Below are 25,735 nucleotides of genomic sequence, written 5' to 3'. Positions count from 1 at the left end.
GCACCCTTCTCCTGGAAGGAGGGGGGGGTTCGGAGGGGGGGATTCGCTGGCAGCACGGCCAAGTCCTCAGTGCACCAGTTTGCTTTTGTGTTTTGGCGGTTTTTTTAGGGATTCTGGGGGGATGGGACCTAGCCGGGGTGGTTCGGGCACGTTCTGGGCCGTGTATCCCCTCCACAGATTTTGCTGGAAACGTGTGGGTTTGAGGACGGTAAAATCAGTCTCGTTCTGTCTGAGGTGAGGCTGCAGAGTCGCAGTGACTCATCGCGGGGTGTTGGGAGCCCACTGACATGACTCAGGACTCTTCTGGGGTAGACACAGGTTAATCTTTTCAGATCTGTGCCCTCAACAGTGCGGCGTTTTCTGAGGCCCCCAAGCTTGCGGGTCGTTGAGCCCGAGCAAATCCTGTTCCGTTTCCCCAGCGAATGTGCTTGAGGCTGCAGAGTCGCAGTGACTCATCGCGGGGTGTTGGGAGCCCACTGACATGACTCAGGACTCTTCTGGGGTAGACACAGGTTAATCTTTTCAGATCTGTGCCCTCAACAGTGCGGCGTTTTCTGAGGCCCCCAAGCTTGCGGGTCGTTGAGCCCGAGCAAATCCTGTTCCGTTTCCCCAGAGCGAATGTGCTTTTTTTTTTTCAGCCTAGAATAACAGACCTGCAGCCTGGCCTGCTCACTTCACCCTTCACGAGGTAGATTTATGGGTTGGGGATTTACGGTCTGGTTGCTGTCGTCAGGGGAACGGCTTGCAGATTCTTCCTGCCTTGTGTGAGAGAGACAAGCTTTTGCAACGCGTGTAATCCGGCTCTTGGGTGCTGGGAGCGCGTTGAAACAGTGCTGGTAGGAAAGGAGGCTGCTCTTAAAACAGAGACCTGCAGTTCCCCCAGGCTCACCTTGCTGGTGGAGCAGGCGTACTCCCGAGCCGGAGCGGGATGTGTGGGCTGGAGGCGGCTGCGGGAGGTGGTTGCTTCCCCTGGTGACTCAGTGGCACGCTGCAGTGTGTGCGAGGTGTCCCCAACACCCTCCAGCTGTTACCGCGGGCGCCTGCAATAAACCCGCCCCCGTGGGCAGTCGCAGTGGCGGGGAACGGTGTCCTTGCCCCTGCATGCTCTGAGCCTGCCGGTAGCTGTGGTTCTTCCAGCGGGTGCATTGGCTGCAGGTCAAAGCAGAGAATGAGCCAGACGCGCTGAGGGAGAGCGTGTGGGCTGGCACCAGGGGGACGGGGGGTTTGCCGGCGGCAGGGGTGTACAGGGAGGTCGCTGTGGCCTGCCCTGCCTCTAACCCAGCTCTGCTGGGTTTTTCCTCGCTCTGAGAGCAAGCAGGGAGAGAGAGTTAGCCAAGGCAGCTCAGGGACTATTTGTCAAACGTGATTGCAGTGGGAAAATCTTGAAAGATTGAGCTCAGAGTGAAACTCCTCCAACAGGCTGGGAAGGAGAGCTGGGACAGGTCTGCTTTGGAAACCACCCCTTGCCAGAGTCTGTAGAAACTCGGTGCAGGCCAGTTCGAAGGGAGCTGAGAGCCCAGCCTGGGCTGGTGGAAGCAAAGTCAAGCTGGTCCCGTTCACTTGCCAGTTGTGCACAGCAACGCTGTGGTTTTTCACCAGTTTCGTGGCACTTCACCAGTTGAGTGGAGCTCGCTGAAATGGTGTGGTGCTTGGAAGCTGTCGATGAACGGGCAGGATTTTTGTGGCCAGGCCACCTCGACAGCACCGAGGGCTCCGTCTGTTCTGGGCTGTGATGGGGAGCAGGGGAAGAGGCCGAACCTCCTCTAACTGCCCTCTGAATGGCTCTGTTTTTGCCCCCAGAGAGGAAGCGGTTTTACCAGAACGTGAGCATCTCGCAAGGAGAAGGTGAGTACGGCCGCCGGGACAGGACAGAGGGGCTGGTCCCCGGGAGGGGTGTTATCACCCCACGCTTCTTCAGCGAGAGCGTGGCACACCCGCAATGTGCGAGTGGAGTATTTGTCACCAGCCTGCTGTGCCCTTTCCTCATCTATAGCGAAGCTGTGTGGTGGGAAACACCTTCCAAGACCATTTGGGGGAAAAGTATGTCAAAATGATGGTGATGGTGGGAAACTCGAGTATCCCTGGTCCCTTGCTCCCGTCAGCTCCGGCTCTGAATCTGCTCCCGCTGTGGGGTTGTCTGTTGTTCCTTAGTGCCTGCTCCTCTTTGATTCCCCAGGATTTATACTCTGATTCCCCAGGAGGCTTTGAAATAAACCTGGACCACCGGAAGCTGAAAACGCCCCAGGCCAAGCTCTTCGCTGTCCCCAGTGAGGCCTTGGCCATTGCAGTGGCAACAGAGTGGGACTCCCAGAAAGACACCATCAAGGCCTACACTATGCACCTGGTGAGCACGGCAGGTCGGGGCACCCAGACCTCGGCGGGGCAGAACGCCGTGTGTTGGGAGCAGTCAGGTCAAGGAAGTCAGGATTAAGGACAGGGAATCGAAATGCCAGGGGCTAAAGATGGGTTTGCCAGGCCACTGCCACCTGGCAAGGGCTTTGCCAGCTGGCAGAACGGATTCCAGAGCAAGGGTTGAGAACCGCTTTGGGGTGGAGACCTGCTTTGGGGTGTAAGTCTTGCGCCGGGGTGTGCGAGACGGGGGCATCTTCTGAGAACGCTTCCTTCTGCGTCCTGCCTCCGCCAGCTCTCCTGAGTACTTGCAGTAGAATTTGCATGGCTTGGTCTAAAACTGGGGTGACTGCGTAGACATGAGAATGGTCTCCAAACGCAGAACTTGGAGAGAGCAGGTTGTCCTAATGCCCATGGAATCGGGGACAAGAGGTCGGGACTTTGGGCACTGGGGAGAACCTTGTGGTTGTGCGGGCAGTTAGATGCTGGCTGGGTGACCGTCTGAGGGGGGAATCTGTGTCACTGGGGGACTTGAGAAGGGGCCGGACAGTGTTACTGGGGATAGCAAGGGACAGGAGGAAATGGGATGAGCTCTGGAGCAGTCCGTGAGCCCTCTCCCCTGGTGCTTGATGGGCCTGCTCCCGAGGCTTCCGAAATCAGTGAGAAGATTCCTATTATGTGAGCTATGTTCTGGCCCTGCACCCCTTTTAGCTGCATTCCTCGGTTCTCTGTCTGCCCCAAATTCCGCTGCTTCTTCTTGGCCTTGTGCAATGGAAGCTGCTGCTTCCCCAAGCCTTGAATAACAGCGATTTAAACTGCCTTTATCCCGCAGACCACACTGTGCAACACGGCGCTGGACAATCCCACGCAGCGAAACAAAATGCAGCTGATCCGTGCGGCTGTGAAGTTCCTGGAGACTGACACCGTCTGGTACGAGACGGGGGCCCCGCTGTCGCGGGGGCGAGGTTGTCTTGTCACAGTGTGGTTTTTGGAAGGGCGGTTGGGGGAGGAAGTGAGGAAAAATGTCTACCGTAACCCAGTCGTGGCAGGGCTCTGATCTGTCCTGGTTTTGGCCCGAGGGTTTGAATTAGTTTGGGCCAGTCCTACGTCTGCAAACCTAGTGGAAGTCCGCGCACGCGAAGGGCATAGGTATGAGGGAGAATGGGGACCTGGTCCTCTGTTGAACTCTGTTTTGGACACCTCCATGCTGGGCAAGGGCGGGAGCAGCAGGAAATGAAGATCTCCTTGGGGAAAAGAAAACATCTTTGAAAGGCCTGGGGGAATCTTGTCAGCCCAGTCCCTGGTACTCGTGTGCCAGTACAGGCAGCTCAGATTACTTGTACCAGTAGCAAAATGCCCTTCGTTCCTTAAAGCCCCCGTGGGCTGCAGGATCAAGCCTATTCGTGCCCAAGCTCCTGCCTCACAGTCCCAGCCTCTGAGGTGTCCGCTGGCAGCTGCACAGCTCCTGTGTGGAGAGGGGAACAGGACATCCCCCAAAGCCTTCGTGGCTTTGGTCAGGCTGGCAGCGGGGAGCGCCGAGCTGAGCCACTGGGCAAAGTGAGGCAGGAGGAGTGGCCCCGTATAAAGAGTTCCAGTGGGATACGTCCCCTGCTCTAACCGCTAAACCTCGCTGCATCCTGTGGCTGGCTTGGGGCTACCTGCAATTTTCTGTTGGCCGGTTTGCTGCTGTTTTGTAGTAAGGTAGAATTGTCCTTCCTGGAACAACAAAACACTCTGAATTTGGGGAAGAGTGGGGGGATTGTCCCCAGTCACTGCTGCCGCTGCCTGGGTGGACAGTAGGCCCTTGTTCCCCTTGCTGTGGTCTGGTGGGGGGCAGCTTCCTTCCCAGAGGTGTGCTCCAGCCTGGCAGGGAGCAGTCTGGCAGCCTGGGAGTGAACGTCCAGTGTGGTTTTGTTCTGCAATGTCCCAGCTATCGTGTGGAGGAGCCAGCCGCCTTGGCAGAGCTGCAGAAGAATGAATGGGATCCCGTTGTCGCCTGGGCTGAGAAAAGGTAAGAGGTCAAAGATGTTTCTGTCTGCTTATGCCCTGTGCTCCTGAGGCCAGGAGCTCTAGTGCTTGTGACTGTCGGAGCTGCAAGGTCCACAAGCCCTGTGCTTTTCTAAGGGGCCGGGTGATCGTTTCAGGTACAACGTGGCAATTGGCTCCTCGACCAGCATCCTGGGGCCAAACATCCCAGCCAGCACCAAGGAGACCTTCGTCAGCCATCTGGCGTCCTACAACATGTGGGCCCTGCAAGGTGAGAGAGGCTGCGCCGGGGAGCCCTCCGCTCGGGCTGTGCCAGTGGAGGAGGCGGTTCCTCTCCACGGGGCAGAAAAGTGACTGTAATGTTTTCTCTCTCCTGCTGATACGCTGGGATAGTCAGAGTGTTGAGGTTTATGTTTTAAATCTGCAGGCCAGTCCCTTAGCTGTAATTTGTTACGGGTAGGGACTCCCCTCGTAGTGCCACTAGCGTTCAGGGTCTGACTGTGCTGGCCCGCGAGCTGTCTGCTCTACCCTAGCACAAATTTAATGCCAAACTTTCTAGTGATTTAGTCCCCAGCTTTGTTACCAGGAAGAGAAACGGGGTTTAGTGCTCCAAGCGTCCATGGTTCTGTGCACTGTCCTCACTCTTTCACCCTTACAGCCCACTTGATCTTACTTTATACTGCTGAATGACACCTAAAGATAAAGAAATGGAGTAATGTTTGCTTTGCTCAAGTCCTCAAAAGCAAGACTTGAATGAGCAGCAGACAGTGACGTCCACAGAAGACACTAGCTGAGCTGCTAAGGGAAGTTAACAGGGACAGGGCTTGCAAAGCCTTTCTGTTACCCCTGTAAAGATTGTTTTTTGATGAATCATTTCTTCTCCTCACAGTTTGTAATATGGGTAGGCAGGGTGGAAGGGAAAAGCATGTGCCTCCCCTGGGGAAGGGGAGCCTCTGGGCAGCTGGTTGACTTTAGACCTGAAATTCAAGGTCTGGCCTAGACTGGTAACGCAGGACGAGTCTGACTTCAGTTCCTTCCTTAGACCCTGTGCACGCGCAGGCACCTACATTTCCTATCAGCCTGAGCTGAACCGTGAGCGCTCAGCAGCTCAGAGTTTTGAGCCCTTCTTTCCTCCTCCTCCTGGCTGTGCGTGTCTGTGGGATTTGCTCAGGTCCCTCAGCCATCAGGCACTCGCTCTCCTCCCCTGAAGAGGGGTGTCTTGCAAGCCGGTAGCTGGTGGTGTGGCAGGAAAGAGCTCTGCTGTTTTATCAGCTGAGCCCAGCAGCTGTGTCCTTTGCCAACACAGTTCTCCCAGGGGACAGCCCACCACACGCATTTGCACAGCGTTTTTCTAGGAGTGGTTATAGATGCGGACAGCTCTTCTATCACCAAACAGCACAGGAGTCCCTCTCACCCTGGACTTTCACCTGAGCTCCAGAATACTCCGGCCTGGATGGGTATCCCTTCCCTTCGCACAGGGCAGGTTTGTGGCAGAATAAACGGAGGCCGTTTCCAAGGCGTAGCCTTTGTCACTGCAGCGACAGCGGCCAGAACAGCGCTTTGTGTCTGCTGCTAACTGCAGATCTGACGCTTAAGTGCCCAGATGCAAGTGGGAAGTATCACTATCCCTGAGGAGGTACCACACCCTGACTGTCTCTTCAGAGCATGTGGAGATGCCGCTGTAACGCTGCAGAAAACAACCATGAACCTTGTTTGTTTTGGGTTATTCCCTTCCAGGTATAGAATATGTAATCACCCAGCTGAAATCTCTGATTCTGTCCATGGGTCTGATTGACAGGCACATTACAGTAGAGAAAGCCGTGCTTCTGTCTCGCCTGGAGGAAGAATACCAGGTAAATGATGTTACAGAACAGCCCTATAATTCAAATAGCAATAATCTCAGCATGACAAATGCGTCTCCCACCACAAATAACTGGCAAGGGAAGTGCCTGCTGTTGCAGGAGAGGTTCCATTCCGCCAGTCTCCCCGTTTGAGAGAGTTTGGCGTGCGCTGCTGTAGAGCAACATCATGGGCGCAACAGCCCAGAGCGCTCCCAGGACTGCCAGTTTCTTTTTGCAGAACCCAGATGGCTGCTTTTCTCCCTCTCGAATCTGAAGTGCAAAGTCGTGGCTGGCTTCTCTTGCTGTGGGTTATCCAGCCTGGAGGCCCTGGTAGACACCAAGCTAATAACTTGCTTACTGCAAACTGGCCTGGCGTGAAGCTCTCCCTGACCCAAAAGCGGCTGAAGTTGATGGGAATCTTTTCATCCTCCCTTTAAGGGGCTTTGCCTCAGACCCAGATGAAGCATGTCCTTCCACCGAACTCATCTGGAGATCTCCCTACCCCCGTAGTCAGCGATCAGAACAGCTCCTGGGGGGTTACCCGTGTTTCTCAAACATGAAAAGGGCGGCTGAGAGTTGCTGAGCAGCTCTACGTATAATCCAGTCCTGAACTGACTCGTGTTCCTCCTCTCCTTCAGATTCAGCGGTGGGGCAGCGTGGAGTGGGCCCATGACTATGATCTGTGCGAGCTGTGTGCTCGCACGGCAGCTGGGACTCTCTTTGTTCACCTCTGTTCGGAGAGCTCGACTGTAAAACACAAGCTGTTGCAGGACTGAGGCTGCTGGGCTGGGCGCAGGAGGAAAATGCCCAGCTGTGAATCGCTGGCGTGACCCAGTGGCCAGTAACCACCCTCCTGCCACCACGCCTTTCCTGGGATCAGCCTCGTGCTGAGGAACTGCGACTTGGTGGGCAACTCCTCGCCTGGACTGCCTGCCGCAGTGCAGCGCCAGCAGTTTTGAGCCCGCAAGGAGGAAAGGTCAAGGTGAGCTCCCTCTGCATCCCCAAGACGGCAGCTCTGTCCGTTACTGGTGTCTGTAACTCATCAGAGGAGCTCCCACAAAAGAAACGGCTTCCTGGGCGGGGCGCGGCACAGACATACCCAGCATATGCCACATGTCTTCATAGCTGCCAGCTCCTGATACACACTTGTTATGGAAATCTGAAAACAGACTCCATTGCATCTGTTCTTCATCCCTCAGCGTGCCTGTACGTAACACCAGGGTCTCTCTGTTTGATTAAAGGCCTGCCCCTGCTAGATACCGAAAGCCAATGCTGCTGAGTGTTTCTTTGTTTTCATCACCAAACCGTGGTGGAGGTCCTGAGTTACTAGGTTCCAGGCAGGTGCTGGGATGGCTGCAGGCAGAAAAAAAACACGGAGCAGAGCTGAGCAGACACTAACTACCAAACAGGTCTGCTCCCTCCGCATCTCTGTGTGAGCCTCTCCACGCTAGGTGCCCTGTCCTTGCAGCCAAGGAGTAGCAGGGAGCCGACTGTGCAGTCCTGGAGCAAGAGGGGGGGAACCTGGACTCCTGCCATCTTCAAAAGCACAGGGTACTATGAGCTAAATCTGTGTATGACAGGTAGCACCAGCCACGGGGCTTTCAGAGAGACACGGTCTCTCCCCAGAGTGCGTATGCGGCCACCCTCTCATTTAACCTTCCCACCTTTCTCCTCGCTGCTTGCCTCCAGCCCCCGGCCAGCATCATTCGTCAGAAGCTGCCCACAAGTGAGCGCAGCAGCTGCTGTCACCGGGCAAAGAGGGGAATTAATGACTCCTCGCTTGGCTGTTGCGAGCGGCGGTGTGTGAGCTCCTGTGGAACCATTGATTTCCCTTCCTGCTAGCTGGGGGCTGCTCTGTTCACACTGCAGAAAGCTGCTTTTGTGAGAAGACAAGGCTCCCAGACACGCAGAGCCCCCGCCAGCCTTGTGCTTGCCGAGCTGGAAACCTGCCGTTATCTTGGGGGTGGCTTGATGGCGAGCGCTCCTCTCCCAGGCTGCTGCCGCATGCCTGTGGCTCGCAGGTTCCTGCCACTGTGCTTGCAGGTACCAAAGCTTTCAGGCATGATACGCTACAATGATTTGGTTCAACCAGCTCACAGCTGATCCGTAACCCCTTGTGACCAGGTCTGAGCTCTGTCTGCACAGGCTTTCATGCCAACACGATGGAAGAGACAGAGCTTCATATGCTTTTCCAGAGTCAGTAAGTACCTTTATTTGCCGTTTATGGTGGGATGGAAGAAGTATGCCTTTGGCCTGAAATGTCCCAGATTGCTCAGGCATAGAGAGGCAGCCGTCCCTGCTGGGTGTGCTGCCGCTGGGGGCCATCCTGTGTGCCCCCAGCTAAGGCAGCTGCCCAGCCCGTGGCAGACCTACTCCGTCGGCTCCAGGATCTCTGTGTTATCCAGCTCCTCCTGGAGGTTGTCGATGTACTGAACAATCTCTTTGACACGGTCGCGGTTTCTGTCGATCTCGTTTTGGAAAGCCTGAACAGATGGAAACCAAGCAGTGAATCTGCAGGCGCGTCAGGGTCCCTTGCTGTAGCACAGAGGGCTCCAGCAAAGGTTAGGGAGCGTCTTTCCTAGCAGTGTCCCCACCGCTTGGGCCAGACCCCTCTGTGCCCCGTCCCCCTGAGCACGAGGGTCTCTTACCTTCTCTGTCACGGAGGCCTGCCAGCGGTAGGTGTTGCTGAGGATGTCGCTCTCTCGCTTATCAATCTTCAGCAGGCGGATGCCATGGGACACGTTGACTGCGTTCACAATGGTGTTTTTGTCCACAAGAAGCTAGGAGGTAACGTGACCGGATGAGGGGAGGGGGGGGTGGGCACGCAGCGAAAGCAGCAGAGCTCGGAACTAGCAGCACAGTAACTGCAGTGCTTAGGGAAAGAAAATCAGACCTCTGTTTCAGACTGACAAAGCCCTACTCTTCGGGAGGGATCCAGTGCTTTACCCTTCGCAAGGATGTGTCCGGGCCTCGCTACGGTGTAATGGAGTATTATCCCTGGTACGAGTGGGGAAACTGAGGCAGCACCCTCGGCCTCACCTGCTGGAGCAGGGAACAAATGCCTGCTGCTGAGTGCTCTGCCGCAGGCGGGGCTGGCTTGCAGCGCATGGCAGGCCCCAGCGGGCAGCTGGTGTTGAAGCAGGGCTGCATATGCTCCAGCACGCCTGGCCCAGCAGGTGCGGGAAGTGGAAAATCGCACTTGGAAGGGTCTCTTGCATTAGTGGCACTGGCTGTAAATCTTCATTTTTGGAGAGTCCCAGCTTCTAATCAAAGCAGTGACTTCCCCTGTGGCTCTAAATAGAGGGTGGCTTTGCTAAACCGTAATGACTCTCCTCCTGCAGCCAAGTGCAGCTGTTGAACAAATGAAGATTGCTTCTCCATGGAAATGGATGGCAGCGAGGCAAAATGGGTGCACAGCAACAGTGCGTAACTGCAGCCATCTGCACAGGCCATAAAGCAGGGAGCTCCCCCGGGGGTGCCGAGGGGTCTGTTTTGTGTTTGTCAGCTCTTGATTACCTGGAGTAATGGGGGGGCTGGGATAATCTGGACAGAGCAAAACCATAGCGAATCCAAAACTCAAGTCATTTAGCCACTAAATGAAGGAATAACGGAGGCAAAAAGATCAGCGGCATTGCTGACTGGAGCACTGCAACGATCTTGGTGCTATCTGAAAGGCTCCTGGGATCTTTGATATCACAGCAAGACTGAGGGCGTTTGAAATGTCATGTCCTGCCTCCAGATCAGCTCACGGGCTGGGGAGCTCTAGGGAGGGCTTTTGAAATCACTGAGGCAAACAAGAGTCCCGGTGCAAGGAAGTCAGAGCGGTGTTCGGATTCTCCTGGGGGAGCAGGGAGAATCTGAACAAAACCAGTTGCGAGTGCAGCAAAGACGCTGCCTAAGTTACCTGCTGGGTTGGGACTGTCTGGAAATCAGCCAGAGAAGTGAGTTGTGCTGGAGGCAGGAGAGAGACTTCCTCAGCACCTCTCCTGGGCTGCTGCCACCAGCTCTGGCAGCGCCCAGGGAAACCTGCAGTGCAGTTATCCTCTGTCCTTGTCAGCGGAGATGTCCGGCGGCACTGCAGTCCAGCCAAGTGGCTGGGGCCTCTTAGGAGGAGGTTACGCTCTGGTTTAGTCACGGCTTTAGCTGTATCGAGCCTCCTGGAAACCCTGTCCCTTCTGAGAAGAGGCTGTGGCCTCCTCTTCTCGCCGACTCCCTAGCAGAGATGAATTTTTTTGGTGCCCTCACCATTCGAACGTCAGCTGGCAAATCCTCGTCAAGCTCATTCTTGACTGATTTCTCCAGTGTGGTGATGGAGATCTCTAGCAGCTTTTCATGGTAACGGTTTTCCAGGTCCCGGCACTGGGTCATCGTAGAGAAGATGGTTAAGGAAGAAGCTGACGACACCACTCACTTGTAGAGATTAAATGACCTCCTGTAACTAGAGACTGAGCATCCGCACAGTGGGCCTCCGCAGGAAAGAGCCTGGCTGCTGCCAGAAGCTGCTCTGATGTCAGGATATACACTTTCTGCTCTTAATCGCACACTGGGTCTCATCCTCGCTGCCATATATCACGCAGAACTGAGAGTGGGCCTAGGTTTGCAACAGAAATTGAGGGAGGCCTCCCAGGATATAAGCGAAGCTCTGAATATGGTGCAATTATTTGCACCAGGCCAAGAGATTTATATATTTAGTGTAACCTGTCACTGAAGCACTTTGGTATTCTCATCTCACTTTGTTTCAGAAGACATCAACAACACAAAAATGAAGGCCATTTAAAGAAACTTCAACACGAATTGTAGGTATTTCATTGGCTGCTATGGCAAGAATGTACATAGAAAACAGTCTAACCAGACCTTCCCAGGGTTTTGTCATGGCTGTGTGGAGAAGAAAGGAAGATTCCCAAGGGGGAGAAAGCTGCGTAAGTCATGCAAACTTTCAGCACAGGAGAACTTAGAACCTTTTGTCCTCTCCAGAGTCTCCACAGAAAGAAGCTGGGCACCTTAAATGACCATTCCTGCAAAGCTGGGAAAAGACCTTATGGCTGTGTGGAGAAGAAAGGAAGATTCCCAAGGGGGAGAAAGCTGCGTAAGTCATGCAAACTTTCAGCACAGGAGAACTTAGAACCTTTTGTCCTCTCCAGAGTCTCCACAGAAAGAAGCTGGTAAATGTAAATGACCATTCCTGCAAAGCTGGGAAAAGACCTTTTCTTTAAAAAAAACAGTCTAACCAGACCTTCCCAGGGTTTCATGGCTGTTGTGTGGAGAAGAAAGGAAGATTCCCAAGGGGGAGAAAGCTGCGTAAGTCATGCAAACTTTCAGCACAGGAGAACTTAGAACCTTTTGTTTTACTGGGAAAAGACCTTTTCTGTTTATTTAAAAAAAAAAAAAAAAAAAAATCAAATTCTATTCTGATGGCTCATTTCTGGATTTAGAAGTGAGATATACGTACATCACTGGGAGGTCCAGGCCAACGTACTGTCAAAAGGATATATCCCTTTAACGTTTTCAATGAATGTTGATGCTATGACAGCAATGTTTCTTTTAAAATCCTTTATTAGCTCCTTAACAGAGGGAAAAAGGAAATATTATAATGAAAACTTGCATAAACATAAAAGGGAGTCAGGGAGTCTAGGAAGAATCTACAACTGATTATAATTCGGACTCACTGCTGTTATTAGCGCAGTCAGAAACTGCACTGCCTCAAGCACTTAAAGTGTTTTGAAAGTGCTGCAAGATTTTCTTTCCTCATTCAGGGACAGAAAATCAGAATCAGTTTATTGGAGGGAAGCTGACTGAATGGTACCTTTGCCCGGTGTCTGGAGCAAGCCAGCTGATGCTTTTTTACCCTCACCTAAGTAATGCACAGAGTGCGCTGTATTCCTGAATACTGCCATGCTGCAGTCTCCTTGTATGTTTGAAGAGCCTCTTGTCAGAAGCATAACCAATGCCTGGGCTTACCGCAGCTTTTGTTTTAGTCCTCAGAAACTAAAATTGCTGCTGCCTGTTACCTCTCTCAGAAACGGCTGATGGGGAATCTGTGAAGTGTTGCACTTAATGTCTTGATACAACAGTTAGCCACCCGAATCCTGCAGATCCAGAAGGGCATACGGGGAGGAATGTTTCTGCTCATTCCATCAGTGACTGCAGATACATGAGGACCAATTCAGAAAACACTAAAAGGCACAATCCTGATGCAGGGAGGAATCCATTTTGAGCTGCTGCTTTCTGTCAGGCACATTCACAAAAGTAAACTGCTGCATCTGCTTGCACACAGGCCGCAGCTCCTGCCTGCTAATTTTTAAACAGATTACTTTTTTTTTTTTTTCAGATGAAGATGCACATTAGCAGCCCTGCCCTAGTTTTCGAGGAAAAGTCTGGGGAGAAAAAAGGCAGCTATTATGCAAGCAAATGCAGTAAGCTGAGCAGGAATGTGTGTAATCTTATTCATAGCAAAGATCAGCTTCAAAGAATTACACCTCTAGAATCCCAAATGCATACCCCATGCTATGCAGTGACTTCTGTTCGCAGACCTATAAAATGACTGAATGACCTCAAGTCCCTTTCTCTAAAGTCTAGGAAATCAGCTTGGATAGATGCGAAGATCATACTGCGCTTTGCTCTGAGCAACAGAAATCTGTTGCAATGGATCAATGTCCAGGGCCTGATCTCACCCAGATCATCTCTGAGCAGAGAAAGAATAAGATGGAGACAAAACATTAGCTGACTGGAAGACCTACGCCCCCCTCTTTGTGCAACGGGCTACTAAACAGAGGGGTGCAGCAACAGAAAAAATGACACCCCCCCCTGCGTTCTGGATGTGAGGTCTCACAGGTATGTGCTTGACCCCTTACCTCCAGCTGGTCAGCTATCAGCATTTCCAAGGTCATGAGTGCTTCTGAGAGCTGAAGTATGTCCTCCTTGTACTTGGCTCGTTTAGACTCAGCAATATCATAACTCCTGGCATTATGAATCTCATCCAGCCTCTAAACACAGAGATAAATAAATTACTTATAGTTTGTGTTCAGCACTCCATTGCAATTTAATTAACTTGTTACATATGTCAGAAAAGTTCCTGCTGATGATTAGCTGCAATGAAATGTGATGATTCAGGAAGTCTCCAGATTTACATACTGGCTAGTCAACAGTGCTGAGGTATGCTACTGCGCTAACGACCCAGGGGCAATGCTGTGAAATCGGTGAAAACGCTTCCTCATCCTCCAGTCAGCAGAAGACTTTGCCCCTTCTATGCTTCTAGCTGTGGTTCCCCTTCTGATACATATCAAGTTTAAAAAAAAAAAAAAAAAATTAGATTCTTGACACTGCTGGCCATGAAGAAGAGATTAACAATTACTTTGTAGAGAGAAATGCAGGCCTAAATCCTGATCCCCTTCATGTCAAGGAGAATCTTGATTGACTTCTGTAGGGTCAGGATTTAGTATTCTGAATATGGAATACCTATCGTTGCCTGCCTTCCTCCTGCAACAAGGATTTATTGCCCTTCAGAATTAAATATTGACGTCACTTTTGTATCAGACAAGTTTTATGATTTCTTGGCTCAAAAAAAATCCTCTTGTGCCGGGCAATGTATTATTTTCAAGTCTGTTCAAAATAAGTTAACAAACAAATGTTAATAGGAGGAAAAAATACACACGTTTTAAGATGTCTAATCCATTTCTCCTGAGAGGCAACGGAACAGGCTAAAATAGAGAATTCTGATGAAAATCATTGCCAAGACTTGTGTCTGAAAATGGACTAGATTACCCAAACTTTGCAGCGTTAAAAGGGGGAAAGGGGAGAGCAAAGTATCTTCTTTTCTAATGTAAACAAGTTAGGAGGCTCAAAAAGCTCCCCAGCCATTCAAGCCGCACCTCTGGGAGCAATAACTTCAACGTTCAAGGTCTTTAATGCTCCTTTGCTCCTTAACCAACTTCAGAGAGCAGAGTTATTTTACAGGTTACCCAAGCTTACATGAAAGAATTACAGCGAGACAAACAGCCCCTAAGAATGGCTTACAGATTTCAGTCTGCTGGGGCCTCTGCACCTTTTGAACTCCTCCGGCAATTTTAGATTAATGGGGAAGTGCTGTTAAAATACAGTGTTCGGTTTTGACACCGACTCCTCCAGTATTTATATGAAAACTGTCACGCTGACTGTGGCGTCCTGTTCTTGCAGCTCAATCCATAGCTGAGTCTGCAGGTCATCGGACAAAGACAAAGGGCCAAAATCTGGTCTCGCCCATGTTTCTTGGGGTTTGATTTTGGGGTGGGTTTTTTTTGTTGTTTTTTGGTTGGTTGGTTGGTTGGTTTTGTGGGGTTTTTTTTAAACGGAAGATATATTGGGAATTCAAGTGCAAGTTAACTGAATATGCATCTCAACCTTTTTATGTTGCCCTCTGGTAAGGCTGCAAAGTCGTGCCCCGGCTAGAGCTGATGTTTGCCAGCGTGAGTCAGCACGGTTGAAGGACCCGGGCGCAGAGTGACTCAGCAGGCCGCCAGCGGGTGTCAAGGCACCTAAATAAAAGTGAGCTGGTTTTCAAAGGGAGCCAGCGCTCGTGACTCTGCCTGGTGTCGGTTGTCAGGGACTTGCTCTGCTCAGCTGACAGTGTTACCAGGCTTTAGCCCCCCCCCTTATTTTTTCTGTGGAAACAAAATAATGATCCATCTATTATACATGGTTAGAAAGGGATCCAGCTAGAAGCTACACCCTTAGCAGCCACAATGGGTGGCTGTGGTTGAGCAGAATGAAAAAAAAGATCGTTCCTGCTTTAAAAAGACTAGAAATACATTACAATAACTTTATCTAATTTTTTGTTAAAGCTCTTTGAGCTGTTGACAAAATGAACTGAAGCAGAAAATTACTTGAAAACAGGCTGAATACCCTGCAATCTCCTTCCTTTTCTTCCCCCTTTTTCAATGAAGGAAGAGCTGTTGGAGGCCTCAAAGAGAAGGGGAGTGGCATTAAATCTGATAAATCTATATATTTTTTTAAATCAACTTCATCAAAAATATTTAAACTAAAAGAAAGGTTGAGCATTTCCATTTTCTTAAAGACCGGTAACTTTTCTGGATGGCAAAAGAAAGTAAAAAAAACCCACCAAGTTTAGCCACTTTTTTTCTGTAAAGCCTTGAAGGACCTTTACCTTTGTGGACAATAAGATAACACTATGACATGTTAATTTTGTCCTACGCTGAATTTCCAGTATAGATAAAGGCTGTCGGTGTTAGCTGGTTGTGGTTTGCCCAAAGGGTTGAAACTTCGATCCCCAAATTCTTTTCCTACATAAAGTACTAAAAAACTTTTAACATTATGTTAGTTAATGACATTATATTAGCTAACACAACAATTTTCCTTGGTATAGATTTATACTGTAAGAAACATGCAAAGAAAGATCAGTGACTGAGCGCTGGAAGAGGTTGCCCGGAGAGGCTGTGGAGTCGCCATCCTCGGAGATATTCAAAGGCCGTCTGGAGACGGCCCCGGGGCAGCCTGCTGTAGGTGGCCCTGCTTGAGCAGGGGGGTTGGACCAGACGCCCTCCAGAGGTCCCTTCCAACCTCAACCACTCTGTGACTCTGCCATGAGGGATCAAGAACCGATTCCTATTACCACAGTGTAAATCCAGTATCATTATCCTAATTTTAATGGAGCTACCCTCGTTCTCCAGTGAAATTAAAAGCTGGCATAGGGTGTAGAGAAATCATGTATCAAACAAACTAAAGTATAACAACATTACCCTTTGGTTCCGGTTTTCAAAGTCTAGGATTATTTTCCTGCCTTCTTGCTGGTTGGCTGTTAACGCTTCATGAAGGCTTTCGTAGAAATCAGAGACTTCAGCTTCTCGTTTTTCATACTCTTTCAGACCGTAGTTAAACAGGTTCTCACAAACTGAGACAAACTCCTTCCTGTACGTGACACCAGAGTCAAGGTATTTCGCTTGTTCAGTGGAGCAACATGCTATGTTCCTTCTAGCTCTGCAAATTTGAGCAACAAGAGTTACAAGCTACTGTGATGTAAACTCTGTGGTTCTTGCTGGGAGCAGGCTGCCAAGTGTTCTCTCTGCGGCAGGACTGGGTCACCCATTCACATTTTATGCATAGGATTTTGCTACCTGAAGGGTATGGAGAAAGCTGTGGCAACTTGACGGGAAAAAGGCCTTGGGGAGAAAAAAAAAAAAAAGGGAAAACATATACTTCTCTGACTCTTTTCTGACACAGCAGCGGAATGAAGCATATAACCCTATCTGTCTTCACAAGTGTGAATACAGTGCCTGCGTAGTTAATAAATACAGCTCTGGAGCCTACAGCCAGAGCACAGAGTAAACTACTGACTTGGTAGCATCACAAAAATAACGTCAATTTTTCTTCTGCTATTATCTTGGCAATGGAATTGTTTCGAGAGTCTATTGTAGTTAAGCCGTGATGCATTTTTCCCCAACAGTGTAATGCAATTTTAAGGAAGGTCAAGTTACTGGCCTTGACAATGCTCTATTAATCTGAATAAGAAAAGAAAAAAGAAAAAAAAGTGTCTGCTTTCTGATCCTCCGTGTAGGAGCAATGATCAGAAAAAAGTGCTGGCCTGAAAACTTCATGTTGCCGGCTCTGGCAGGTAGTGAGATATGCGACTCGTATCATTCTGATTAGTCTGTTCCTATCTCCTACCACTTCAATTTCAACATGATTTTAGCAACTGCGCTCTTACAATCTAACTGACAGAGATTTATCTTATAGCTCATTTTAAACTTTAAGTGGATTCCAGACTTAAAGAAAGTACAAAGCCTTGATTCTTGAAGGGTCAGAAAGGAAGGCTACCAAAACTGTGTTTGATTCAAGTGAAGGAAAAGGAATATGGTAATTACAATGGTGAGAATTTAAAACGCTGGAATCTCATGACCTGTTGGTGATAGAAGCGAATGGTTTTACAAATGGAATGTTTCAAGCTGGGTTGGCCAGCTTGCCGGTAATAGAAACCATTTGTTTGTAGCCCTCATATTTCACGAGATATCAAGCCTTGAAGCTGTCACTGGTCTCACGGTCTTGCGGTGGGGTTTTTTGGTGCCGTTCCAAAATTGAACACAGACCATCTCGGATCTTAGATCAGTGTAGCTTTCAGCCCTGGACAAAAGCAACGGATGAAGAGTCCCTGTGGGTGCGCCTCCTTCTTAACTCAAGGCATTACGTTTTAGCTCTAGGTATTCTAAACCCAGGAAGGATATGCCTGCAGCAGGTCACCCGCTCCAGGGAGGTAAGCCAGTTTGGCAGCTTCTGTATCCCCTGCGTACATACTGTCAAACAGGAATGATCCATTCAGGTACTCAACAAAGGCTGTCTTTGAAGAGAATCAGAGCAATGTAAGTAAAATAAAGAGTGCCAACCTGCTGCCAGTCCTCAAGATGCGTCTCTCCTATAAGCACTTTACCAGCAGAGGAACACTGGTGCAGACACAGTGATACCAACAGAATAGATATACCAACCAAGGCAGGAAAGCACCCTGCAACTGGAGTGAAAACCATCCCGGTTCACACGTGGCTTTGCTGCTAGAACTCTCTAGCCTAAGGATAGAAAACACTGTTTAATCTTATATAAGACATTACCACATACGACCACGTATGGCAAAGCTATTAAGCCTTTCAGATAAGGAGTCAGTGGACTTTGGGGAGGGATGGAGGGAAGAGCTGCAGATGTCCTCCCTGTCACTTAACCGCCGCCTGCTCTTCAGCCAGTCTGATCTTCTAGGGGGCTGGAACACAGAGGCAGACCACAATTGAAAGCACCACTCTGCTTGGTCTTGGTTTCAGTCTGTTCACAGGACTGCAGTGACCTCTCAAAGCCCTGAAGAGTTTAACCATAAAACTAATGAAAAGCATTAACTTAGTGTGAAGGAGAAAAAAAAGTCACTGCACCGTGAAAACGCTAACGGTTCCCTCAGACCTGTAATTTTCTTAATCTCATGTCAGGCTGATAAGATTCCCGGGTATGATTTACTATTTAGCTTCGCAGGGTCTGTATCTGTAGTTTCATTGTTCAGCCAAAAGAATTATGCTCCCCCACGTCATGCGTATTCCACAGCAGTTCCTGTTTTCATTCAAAAGATGAGATTCAGAGATCACAGAGATTAATCCTAGCCTTAGTTTTAGCACAGTCAATGTTAACCTCTTATTAAATCTTCAAGCAGGTAAAAGAGGAGCCAGTACGTGTTGCGCTTCTTTCTCCTGAGACAATATACAACCAGCCAAAGAAAACATACCTTGTGGTACTCTAGCTCTTTCTGCTTTGCCTGTTCTTCCTCCAGCTGAGCCAGGGCCCGAGCCTCCTCACATTCCAATGGCTCAGTAAGATCTTGATACTTTAAAACTGCAACTTCTCGCTGAGAAATGCAAACAAAGAAAATGTTTCTATTAGATTATCCAGCATTGCTCAACAAATCTTGGCAGAAGCATTTGATCTTTCTAGAACATGCACCTGAGTGACTTCTGCAACTCCATTTCTTTATGGGCTTTTTATTAAACTACTTATGAAGTTTCTAATCCATTCCTCATCCCATTTTTTTGTTGGTATATTACTCTGACTCTGCATTCAACGCATCTGAGCCGATTCAGTCCCAGGAAACTTTTCTCTCCCCATTTCCTCCTCTTTAGGGTTGTTTTTTCTTTTTTAGCAGGAGGCCCTGTTTTGACTTCTAGAATTTGAGCTCTGATTTGATCAGCCAGCGAGTTTAATACATTTACTAGGGAGGAGAAGGCTCTTTGGAGGAGTGGATGGCAAGGTAGGAGCAAAGGCAAGAACCTAATTAGCTTGAAACTGAAGCTTGACAAATTTAAGTATGCGATTCTATGACGTACTGTCTGTCTGAGCAGGGACTGGACTCGATGGCCTGGAAAGCCCTTCCAGTCCTATGGTAAGAGTGTACTCCAAGTACAGCTCCTGCTCTGTGCCAAGAAAATTTACAATTAATCATGTTCTTTGGTTACTAAAAAAAACCCAAACAAAAAAAACCTTCTTTGTTCCTTTGAGCCCTGGGATCAAAAAGCAGTCCCACGGGTTACCGGTGCGGATGCACTGTCCAGTTCGCAGAAATCAAGAGCGGGAAGTGCATTCAACGGCACCTGCTTGCCTGGATAGTCCATCAATCTGCTACCGAAACAAACTGCTCAGTGAGCAGCAGGACCACCAGGCCTCCTTTCCCCTGGATCCATGTCTCAAGACTGATCTCCTCCGAGATTCTCCGATCTCTAAGGCGGCTTGCACTCACACTGCAGCCTCTCTGTGGCCCCTCTCCCACACACAGCTGCTGATTTTCACAAAATCTGTGGAAACATCGTGCCTCTGACACCTCTACCTCTCTGTCAGATTTGATAGAATTTGGCCTACAGGTTCACAGCTGTCAGGCGGAGGCAGAATAAACACTCCGTGTTTCTGTAAGCCTAATTTCTGCAGGGAACCTGCCCTGAATATTGCTAGCATACCAACGAAGCAAATGATCTGTAAGATGCTGGTGCCCGATTTCACAAGCAGGGAACGCAGAAACGCTTACCGTGGTGTCACTCACGAGCTTGAAGTCCAAGTATACCAGGTCTGGAAAGTGAGCAACAACAAACAGCGTATACTGCTCATCGTCGCAGAGAGGGTTCCCCGCGAGATTCAGCGTGCGTAAGTTTTTAAACCTCCTGAGGTAGATCACCTACGCCGAGGGGAAAGAGATGCTGTACTTCCCAGCGCTGGGGAAACACACAGCCTTGAAATTCATTGCTCTTATTACAATTATGTTGCAATACGTATCCTGCTCTGCTGCCAAACACAGGCGACATTAAATTATGAGTTTCTAATGCTTTCGGGAAAGGAAATACTTAAATTCACATTGTGAATATATAAACGATGGGTGCAGAGAGAAGGCAGATGGGGTGGACAAATCACAGGTCTTAGACTGGTAAGCTGCCCTCAGGAGAACCCCAAATAAATCCTAGTCTCCACTCCCTCCTTTTCTCATATGTAGCTACTTATTCCTTTTCTAGCTTTCACGGGAACCAATAGGAATTTTGCCACAGCTGATAGCAGTTACAGAACCGGGCCCCCAGGAGTCAATAATCTAAAAGAGAGATAGTCGTAGTAAGCACTTAACACCGGGACAGCTTACCAAAACCACAACTTAGACTACAGAGGCAGTGAAATCCTAAGGAGAATTTTCTCCTCTAAGGAGGGGCTCGGACACAGTGGCAAATGTCAGTTTTAGAATATTTGATCCTTTGACAGGGAACATTTGCAAAGACAGGGAGCACTCACGTCTTCCAGAGTGGTCAGGTTATTCTTTCCAATGGAGAAAATCTGCAGCTCTTGCAATGTGTCCATGTGCTCAATTTTAGATATTCTGTTATTGTAGAGACTGAGGTCCTGCAGTTTGACAAGGGTATCCAGGCCCTCAATTACCTCAATATTGTTGAAGGACAAATCTGGGGAAGAGTTTAGAAATCAAAAGTTTTACAAGCAGAAGCTGAAATGTTTCTAGCAGAACGCCCTGATTCAGACCTTGCATTTAGCCTGGTTCTTGATTTAGGAGTTTATGTGCAGTATTTTCCTCGAGGGTGTTCAGTGTCCCACAGGAAAGGCTCGGCATTAAATCGTCATTCGTTCACATCTCCTCCTTGCAACTGTCATGAAACTTTTCAATGAGAGCAACAGTTGAAGGTATTCCATGCAGAGTCCACATACACAACCTGAAAGTGATTTCTACCTTATGGGGAAACCCAAAATACAAGAAAAGGGGTAGGGAAATGCCCTAAAAGGGGGGTGTTTCTGTGACACATTTGACACTCCCTGCCTTGTTTCTTGCAGGCTCTTGCCTGCCACAACAATGCCCGCTGTCATGGTCATTCCCATATGCCAGTTCCATGCTCACAATCGCCCTGTTGTCAATGGAGGTATGCAGAGGCATATACTCACTTTAGCTATTTCACTCATTGAAATTTCCTCTTCTCCTGCTAGAACATCTATCCTAACACCTACAGTCATCATGACTAAGGGCAGTGTTTGCCCTCTGGCCAGTACCGAGCGATTCGGGAGTCCAAAGACGGTTGATGAGGTTACCAGCTGTCTGCATCACCCCAGCCCCTGGACGGCTAAGACACTCAAGCAGCAGCTGCTGAACCACTGCAGCCTTTGGGCAAACGAAACCTATGAGTGTGCTTCAAAACGCTCTGCTTACGTTGTGGTGATCAGCTGTTGATTCGCAAGCGCATCAGAGCAGTGCAGGCAACTGGGCGGAAGAACCCATCAGACGTTTTAAGACGTGCTTATGAACCGAAGCCCCGCATGCTATTTTCAAAGACGGCTGAGGAGATATTTCCACTGCCAACCAGCAACGTAGCTGCAGTTCCCAGAGAATGCTCTAAGCTATGAATCTGCAGCAGCAAGCTCACCGATCTACCCAGCATCAAAACCTGCACCGCTGTGTCATGCTGCTATCGGCATCCTGAGTTTTTAGTTGTAAGTAGTCACCTAAGACTACAAGGATGGGCACTTCTTGGGACAACAATGACGACAAGGCCTTAAGCATACAGGGGTAAAGATAGCGGGTTCTAGTCTGTGAAATGCCTGCATTAGCTTTGAAAACCGTCTATACAGGCTTCTAAATCACAGAGGTGTTTCCATAAATATTTCTGCAAGTCACCTCCAAATACGAGTACAAACCCTGGAAACAACCTTGAAACCTCAGCTTCCTGTTCCTGCCACACCAAATGTATTAAAACCAGTTTTTAAGCATTTGAAGGATCGTTTTGCAGCTCTGATATTCAGGCATTTTGACATTTGACAGTCAAACGAGGAAACACACAGACAGCTGACAGCCTTCCCTGGGAAAAGCTCCTATCAGTCGTGTTTGAGAAGGAATGCGACATCCTGGCTTTATCGCAGATTGCTTCGCACCTGTGAAGGCATCCAACCTCATATGCCTGTATCTTACCCAGCCATTCGAGGTGAACCAGACTCTCCAGAGCTTCTATCTTCTCAATGATGTTGTTGTCCAGCTGCAGTTTAGTCAGGTTCTCAAACTGCCACAGATTATCGATCTGCAGGATATCTAAAGCCACGGGAAAAAAACTAAAACAAAACTGCTTTTCATGTGAGACAGCTTTCAGCTTGGCAGACATACTATCTTGCACACGGAAAACATGTCCAGCCTTACCTCCAAAATGATTTTCAGCAGATTACGATAGCGTGTGATGACTGCCCTAGAGAGCTGAGAGGTCCACTGGCTGGATGAGATTTCAATGAAACAGCCCAGTTAACCTCCGTGTCCTGCACCAGCGCATACAGCTCATCAGCGACGCCAACGAGTCACTGAGGGGATGCTGACTACGGCCCTGCAGTCAGGAGTGGCTTTATGAATCCACTACTAGGAGGCCTTGACCTTCATTTTCCTTTCCAGCTCCAAGAGGGAGGTTTGGGATGAGACTCTGCTTTTCTCCGCGTTTGCAGGCTAGTGGTGGCCAGCTACTGCTTTTGTAAATTACTCTCCTGCTCCTGGGATTCTCGTCACAGGAGAGCAAGTTGGGGTCTAGTCTTTGTGTGAAGGCTGCAGTTTGGAACTAATCAATATCCCTGCATTTAGCTTTCTCCAAAAACAGAATCAGAAGGGCAGGTCATTAGGCACTACAGCAAAACGTTAGGACCGGGGTGACAGAAAATACAGAACATCCTCACTCCCAATTCTCTTTCCCCCCGCAATGGCTTCCCAGAGGATTTCGTTAGCTGCTATCACCGTTTAGTGAGTGCAGAGTAAAGCAAGGAATCGCATGCACGAAATATTCACACAGTTCTATATTTTGTATTTGCAGACAAATACATGCGGGATCAGGTAGCAGGGATTCTGTTCTAAGGAACTCAGCTAATACACACATTATTTTACTGGAGCACGCAACGAATAATCAAAAGCAGATTTTTGCCCATGAAATTACATACCCCCAAAATACTCAAATACTGAGCCAAATGTTCTTCCTTTTCATTTTTTGAATGCAAGTTTATGACCGGTTTGACAGCAAGAGGCAAGCTGCGATAATGCTATGGATGACTGGAGGAAGCCACCGAATTGGACTGTAATCACCATAATCTACCAAATAGCTCTCACATAATCGCCAGCGATGGCGGAGCCTGCCCAGGGTTTCATTTGTCCACGTACAGAAGGGCCCGATAGGCCTGTGGCCTGTAGGTGTCACCACAATATAAATGTTAAATAAGAATAGCAGTGACAATAATAGCGTAAAGTTAAGCAGCTTTAAAGTTACCCATCAGCAAAAGCACCCAGCTCTCTCCAGTGAAACTACTTCATACAGGCGTGACTAAAAATGTAAGTCCAGATGTTACTTTTCACATAACAAATCCAAGCTAATCATGATTGTTTAATTGCCAGTTAGCCACTTCATGCTTAATTCTATTACCCTCTAACAAAAGAAGAAGAAAACAAAGTATGTATTCTGATACTCACTTCTAAAACTAAGCTGTAGCTCCGTCACATCCTTAAAGTTAACACCTTCCCTTTTGGCAAGCTTTCTTACGTCCTCTGGACACTGCTCTTCAACGGCTTTCTGAACCATTTCATCATCAATAACGTTTGGCTCAATGCTATTGTATAACTGACTCATTTTTAGACGGCATCAGCCTTAAAGGACAGAAAAGAAAAATAAATTAAATCACCGCCTGGCTACTATTTCCAACATTCATTGAGCGGGCATGACAATTCCAAGGAATTAAGAGCGCAGCTGAGCATTTAGCAGATCTAATACCTCACAGCTGACATCAAATACAGACTTGACTTTTATCACAAAGTCACTGATGCGACTCTAAGCGCAGCCTTACGGCCCGAGCACTGTAAAACGGCCGGGCACGATCACGTGCAAGCTTCCCACCACGTTTGAGTGTTTTCCATGAAGAATGCCAGACTTTGGCCAGATAAACAGACCAGGAAAGGAGGCCCTGTGCAACACCTCTGAACAGCGACGGTCCATCACGTGGCAGTCACCTGTTGCTGAACCCCATCTTCATGAAGAGGGCACATTCAAGGCTCCGTGCACCATTTAATCTCGTTTTAAAAAGTAAGTAAGTTTCTCATTATAGGCAAGTTTGATTTATAGAGTAAGAGGCATGTGTTTCTCGCATAGGAAAACTAACAACAGCAGTTCACTAAATTTTAAACACCAACCTCATAAGAAAAGTGAAAACAAATTTGAGGAAGGAGGAAAATTTATAAACAATAACAGCGATTTTCTGAAGAAGGCCCTTAATGCAGGTCCATAGTAAAGGCTACCAAGTTCAGTCAGTGTATAGCACTGCACACAAACACCTTCGCTTTGGGAAATGGACAATTCCGTCAGTCAAAACTTTCTGACCTGGCTTTGTCATTTAAATAGCCCTGATGTTGCCCTGGGGGCAACAAGACTACTTATCTTTCTAGAACTGTGCACAGTTAATTAATCAGTATGAAGGGCTTGGATCTTCAAACTTTTGCTTGCGTAAGAAGTCTCTAATTATGGAAGAAGTTCTGCTGCTTTTTCGCATAGGAGGACAGGAACGATAAACGTCTGGGTTTAGAAAGCTCTCTCCTCATCACGGCTTTCAATTAACAAACCAAACCTCTCTATGGCTGTGCTCAGTACAGGCCGAGGAGTAGCAGGCCCTGGGTTTATTCGTCCTTGATCTGCCGGACTTTCCGCTTTCCCTGTATTTGTCCATCGTCTCTTTAGCCAACGCCGGTTCCGCAGAGCTAATCACACCGCGAGGTCAGCACCTCGCTGCATCCAGTGGGAACACCGTGGGTGTCAGTGCGAGCAGTGGGTCGGCCACCCAGACAAGAAGCTGCTGCTCACAGCCAGCCGGAGCCCAGGCCTGGGAAGCAGCGCCACGTCCCCGACATCCCCAGGCCCTGCAGGGCCCGGGACGGGGACCCCGACTCTGCCTGTCAGGGTGGCTCCGACCCAGGTGGGCTGCTGCCTCCCTCCCGAGACCCGTCCAGGCCCAGATCCCGGCCCCTCAGGCCTGTCACCTCCCAGGTCCCCAAGGCTCCAGGCCCGCTCCGCGCCCCCGGTACCCGGCCCGGCCCCCACCTGCGCCTCGGCCCCGGTACCCGGCCCGGCTGCTAAGGAAGCCCAGGCGCGTTGCTAAGGGCGGCCATGTGACACGCTCAGCCGCCAATGGTCAGGGAGTGGGTGGGAAGGCTGGCTGCTAATCAGAGCGCGAGAAATCCGTGTCAGCCAATCAGCGCCGGCACCGTTCCCTCGGGGCGGGAGGAGGCTCGCATGATTGACGTTTCTCTTGCCCAATAGCATTGGAGAATGGTTTGGCCGTTGCCCAATGGATGGCAGTAGCGGCGTCCCTGCTGTCCATCAGCCGGAGGGCGTGGAAAGGGGCGGGGCTACCGCGGGGGCGGGCCCCTCACTTGACAGTGACGGGCACGCTCTTTAACCTATGACTCCACGGGGCGTCCGGCCGCCGCCCAATCGGCTGCAAGGAGGCGGGCCACGCTTGGCAGAGCAAGCTGCGGTTGGTGTGCGCGGGTGCCAGTCAGGGCGGGGTGGGGG

General features: G+C 49.4%; 2 protein-coding genes across 2 annotated transcripts; one reads left to right on the top strand and one right to left on the bottom strand.

The window, feature by feature from the left end:
* The first annotated feature begins 1,662 nt into the window (after positions 1-1,662).
* On the top strand, positions 1,663-7,437 carry ATPAF2 (ATP synthase mitochondrial F1 complex assembly factor 2). The gene is given in 8 exon segments (XM_009286583.2): positions 1,663-1,789; positions 1,792-1,845; positions 2,199-2,344; positions 3,182-3,279; positions 4,280-4,360; positions 4,494-4,606; positions 6,073-6,188; positions 6,815-7,437. Coding segments are annotated over 8 exon segments (873 nt in total). The 3' UTR covers positions 6,953-7,437.
* Positions 7,438-8,545: 1,108 nt separating this feature from the next.
* Positions 8,546-23,803, bottom strand: DRC3 (dynein regulatory complex subunit 3). Its single transcript, XM_009286456.1, has 12 exons — positions 23,647-23,803; positions 22,126-22,242; positions 20,451-20,617; positions 19,705-19,851; positions 18,418-18,537; positions 17,387-17,499; positions 15,908-16,082; positions 13,028-13,159; positions 11,667-11,737; positions 10,422-10,545; positions 8,825-8,956; positions 8,546-8,659 (listed from the first exon to the last, which is right to left on the bottom strand). Exons 1-12 carry the CDS (start codon positions 23,801-23,803, stop codon positions 8,546-8,548), a joined length of 1,569 nt encoding a protein of 522 aa, XP_009284731.1.
* Positions 23,804-25,735: the final 1,932 nt, after the last annotated feature.

The sequence above is a fragment of the Aptenodytes forsteri genome, unplaced genomic scaffold (genome assembly GCF_000699145.1).
Source record: "Aptenodytes forsteri isolate BGI_AS27 unplaced genomic scaffold, ASM69914v1 Scaffold55, whole genome shotgun sequence".
In the NCBI taxonomy this organism is placed as follows: Eukaryota; Metazoa; Chordata; class Aves; order Sphenisciformes; family Spheniscidae; genus Aptenodytes; species Aptenodytes forsteri.
This window is presented reverse-complemented; position numbering and strand designations above follow the sequence as displayed.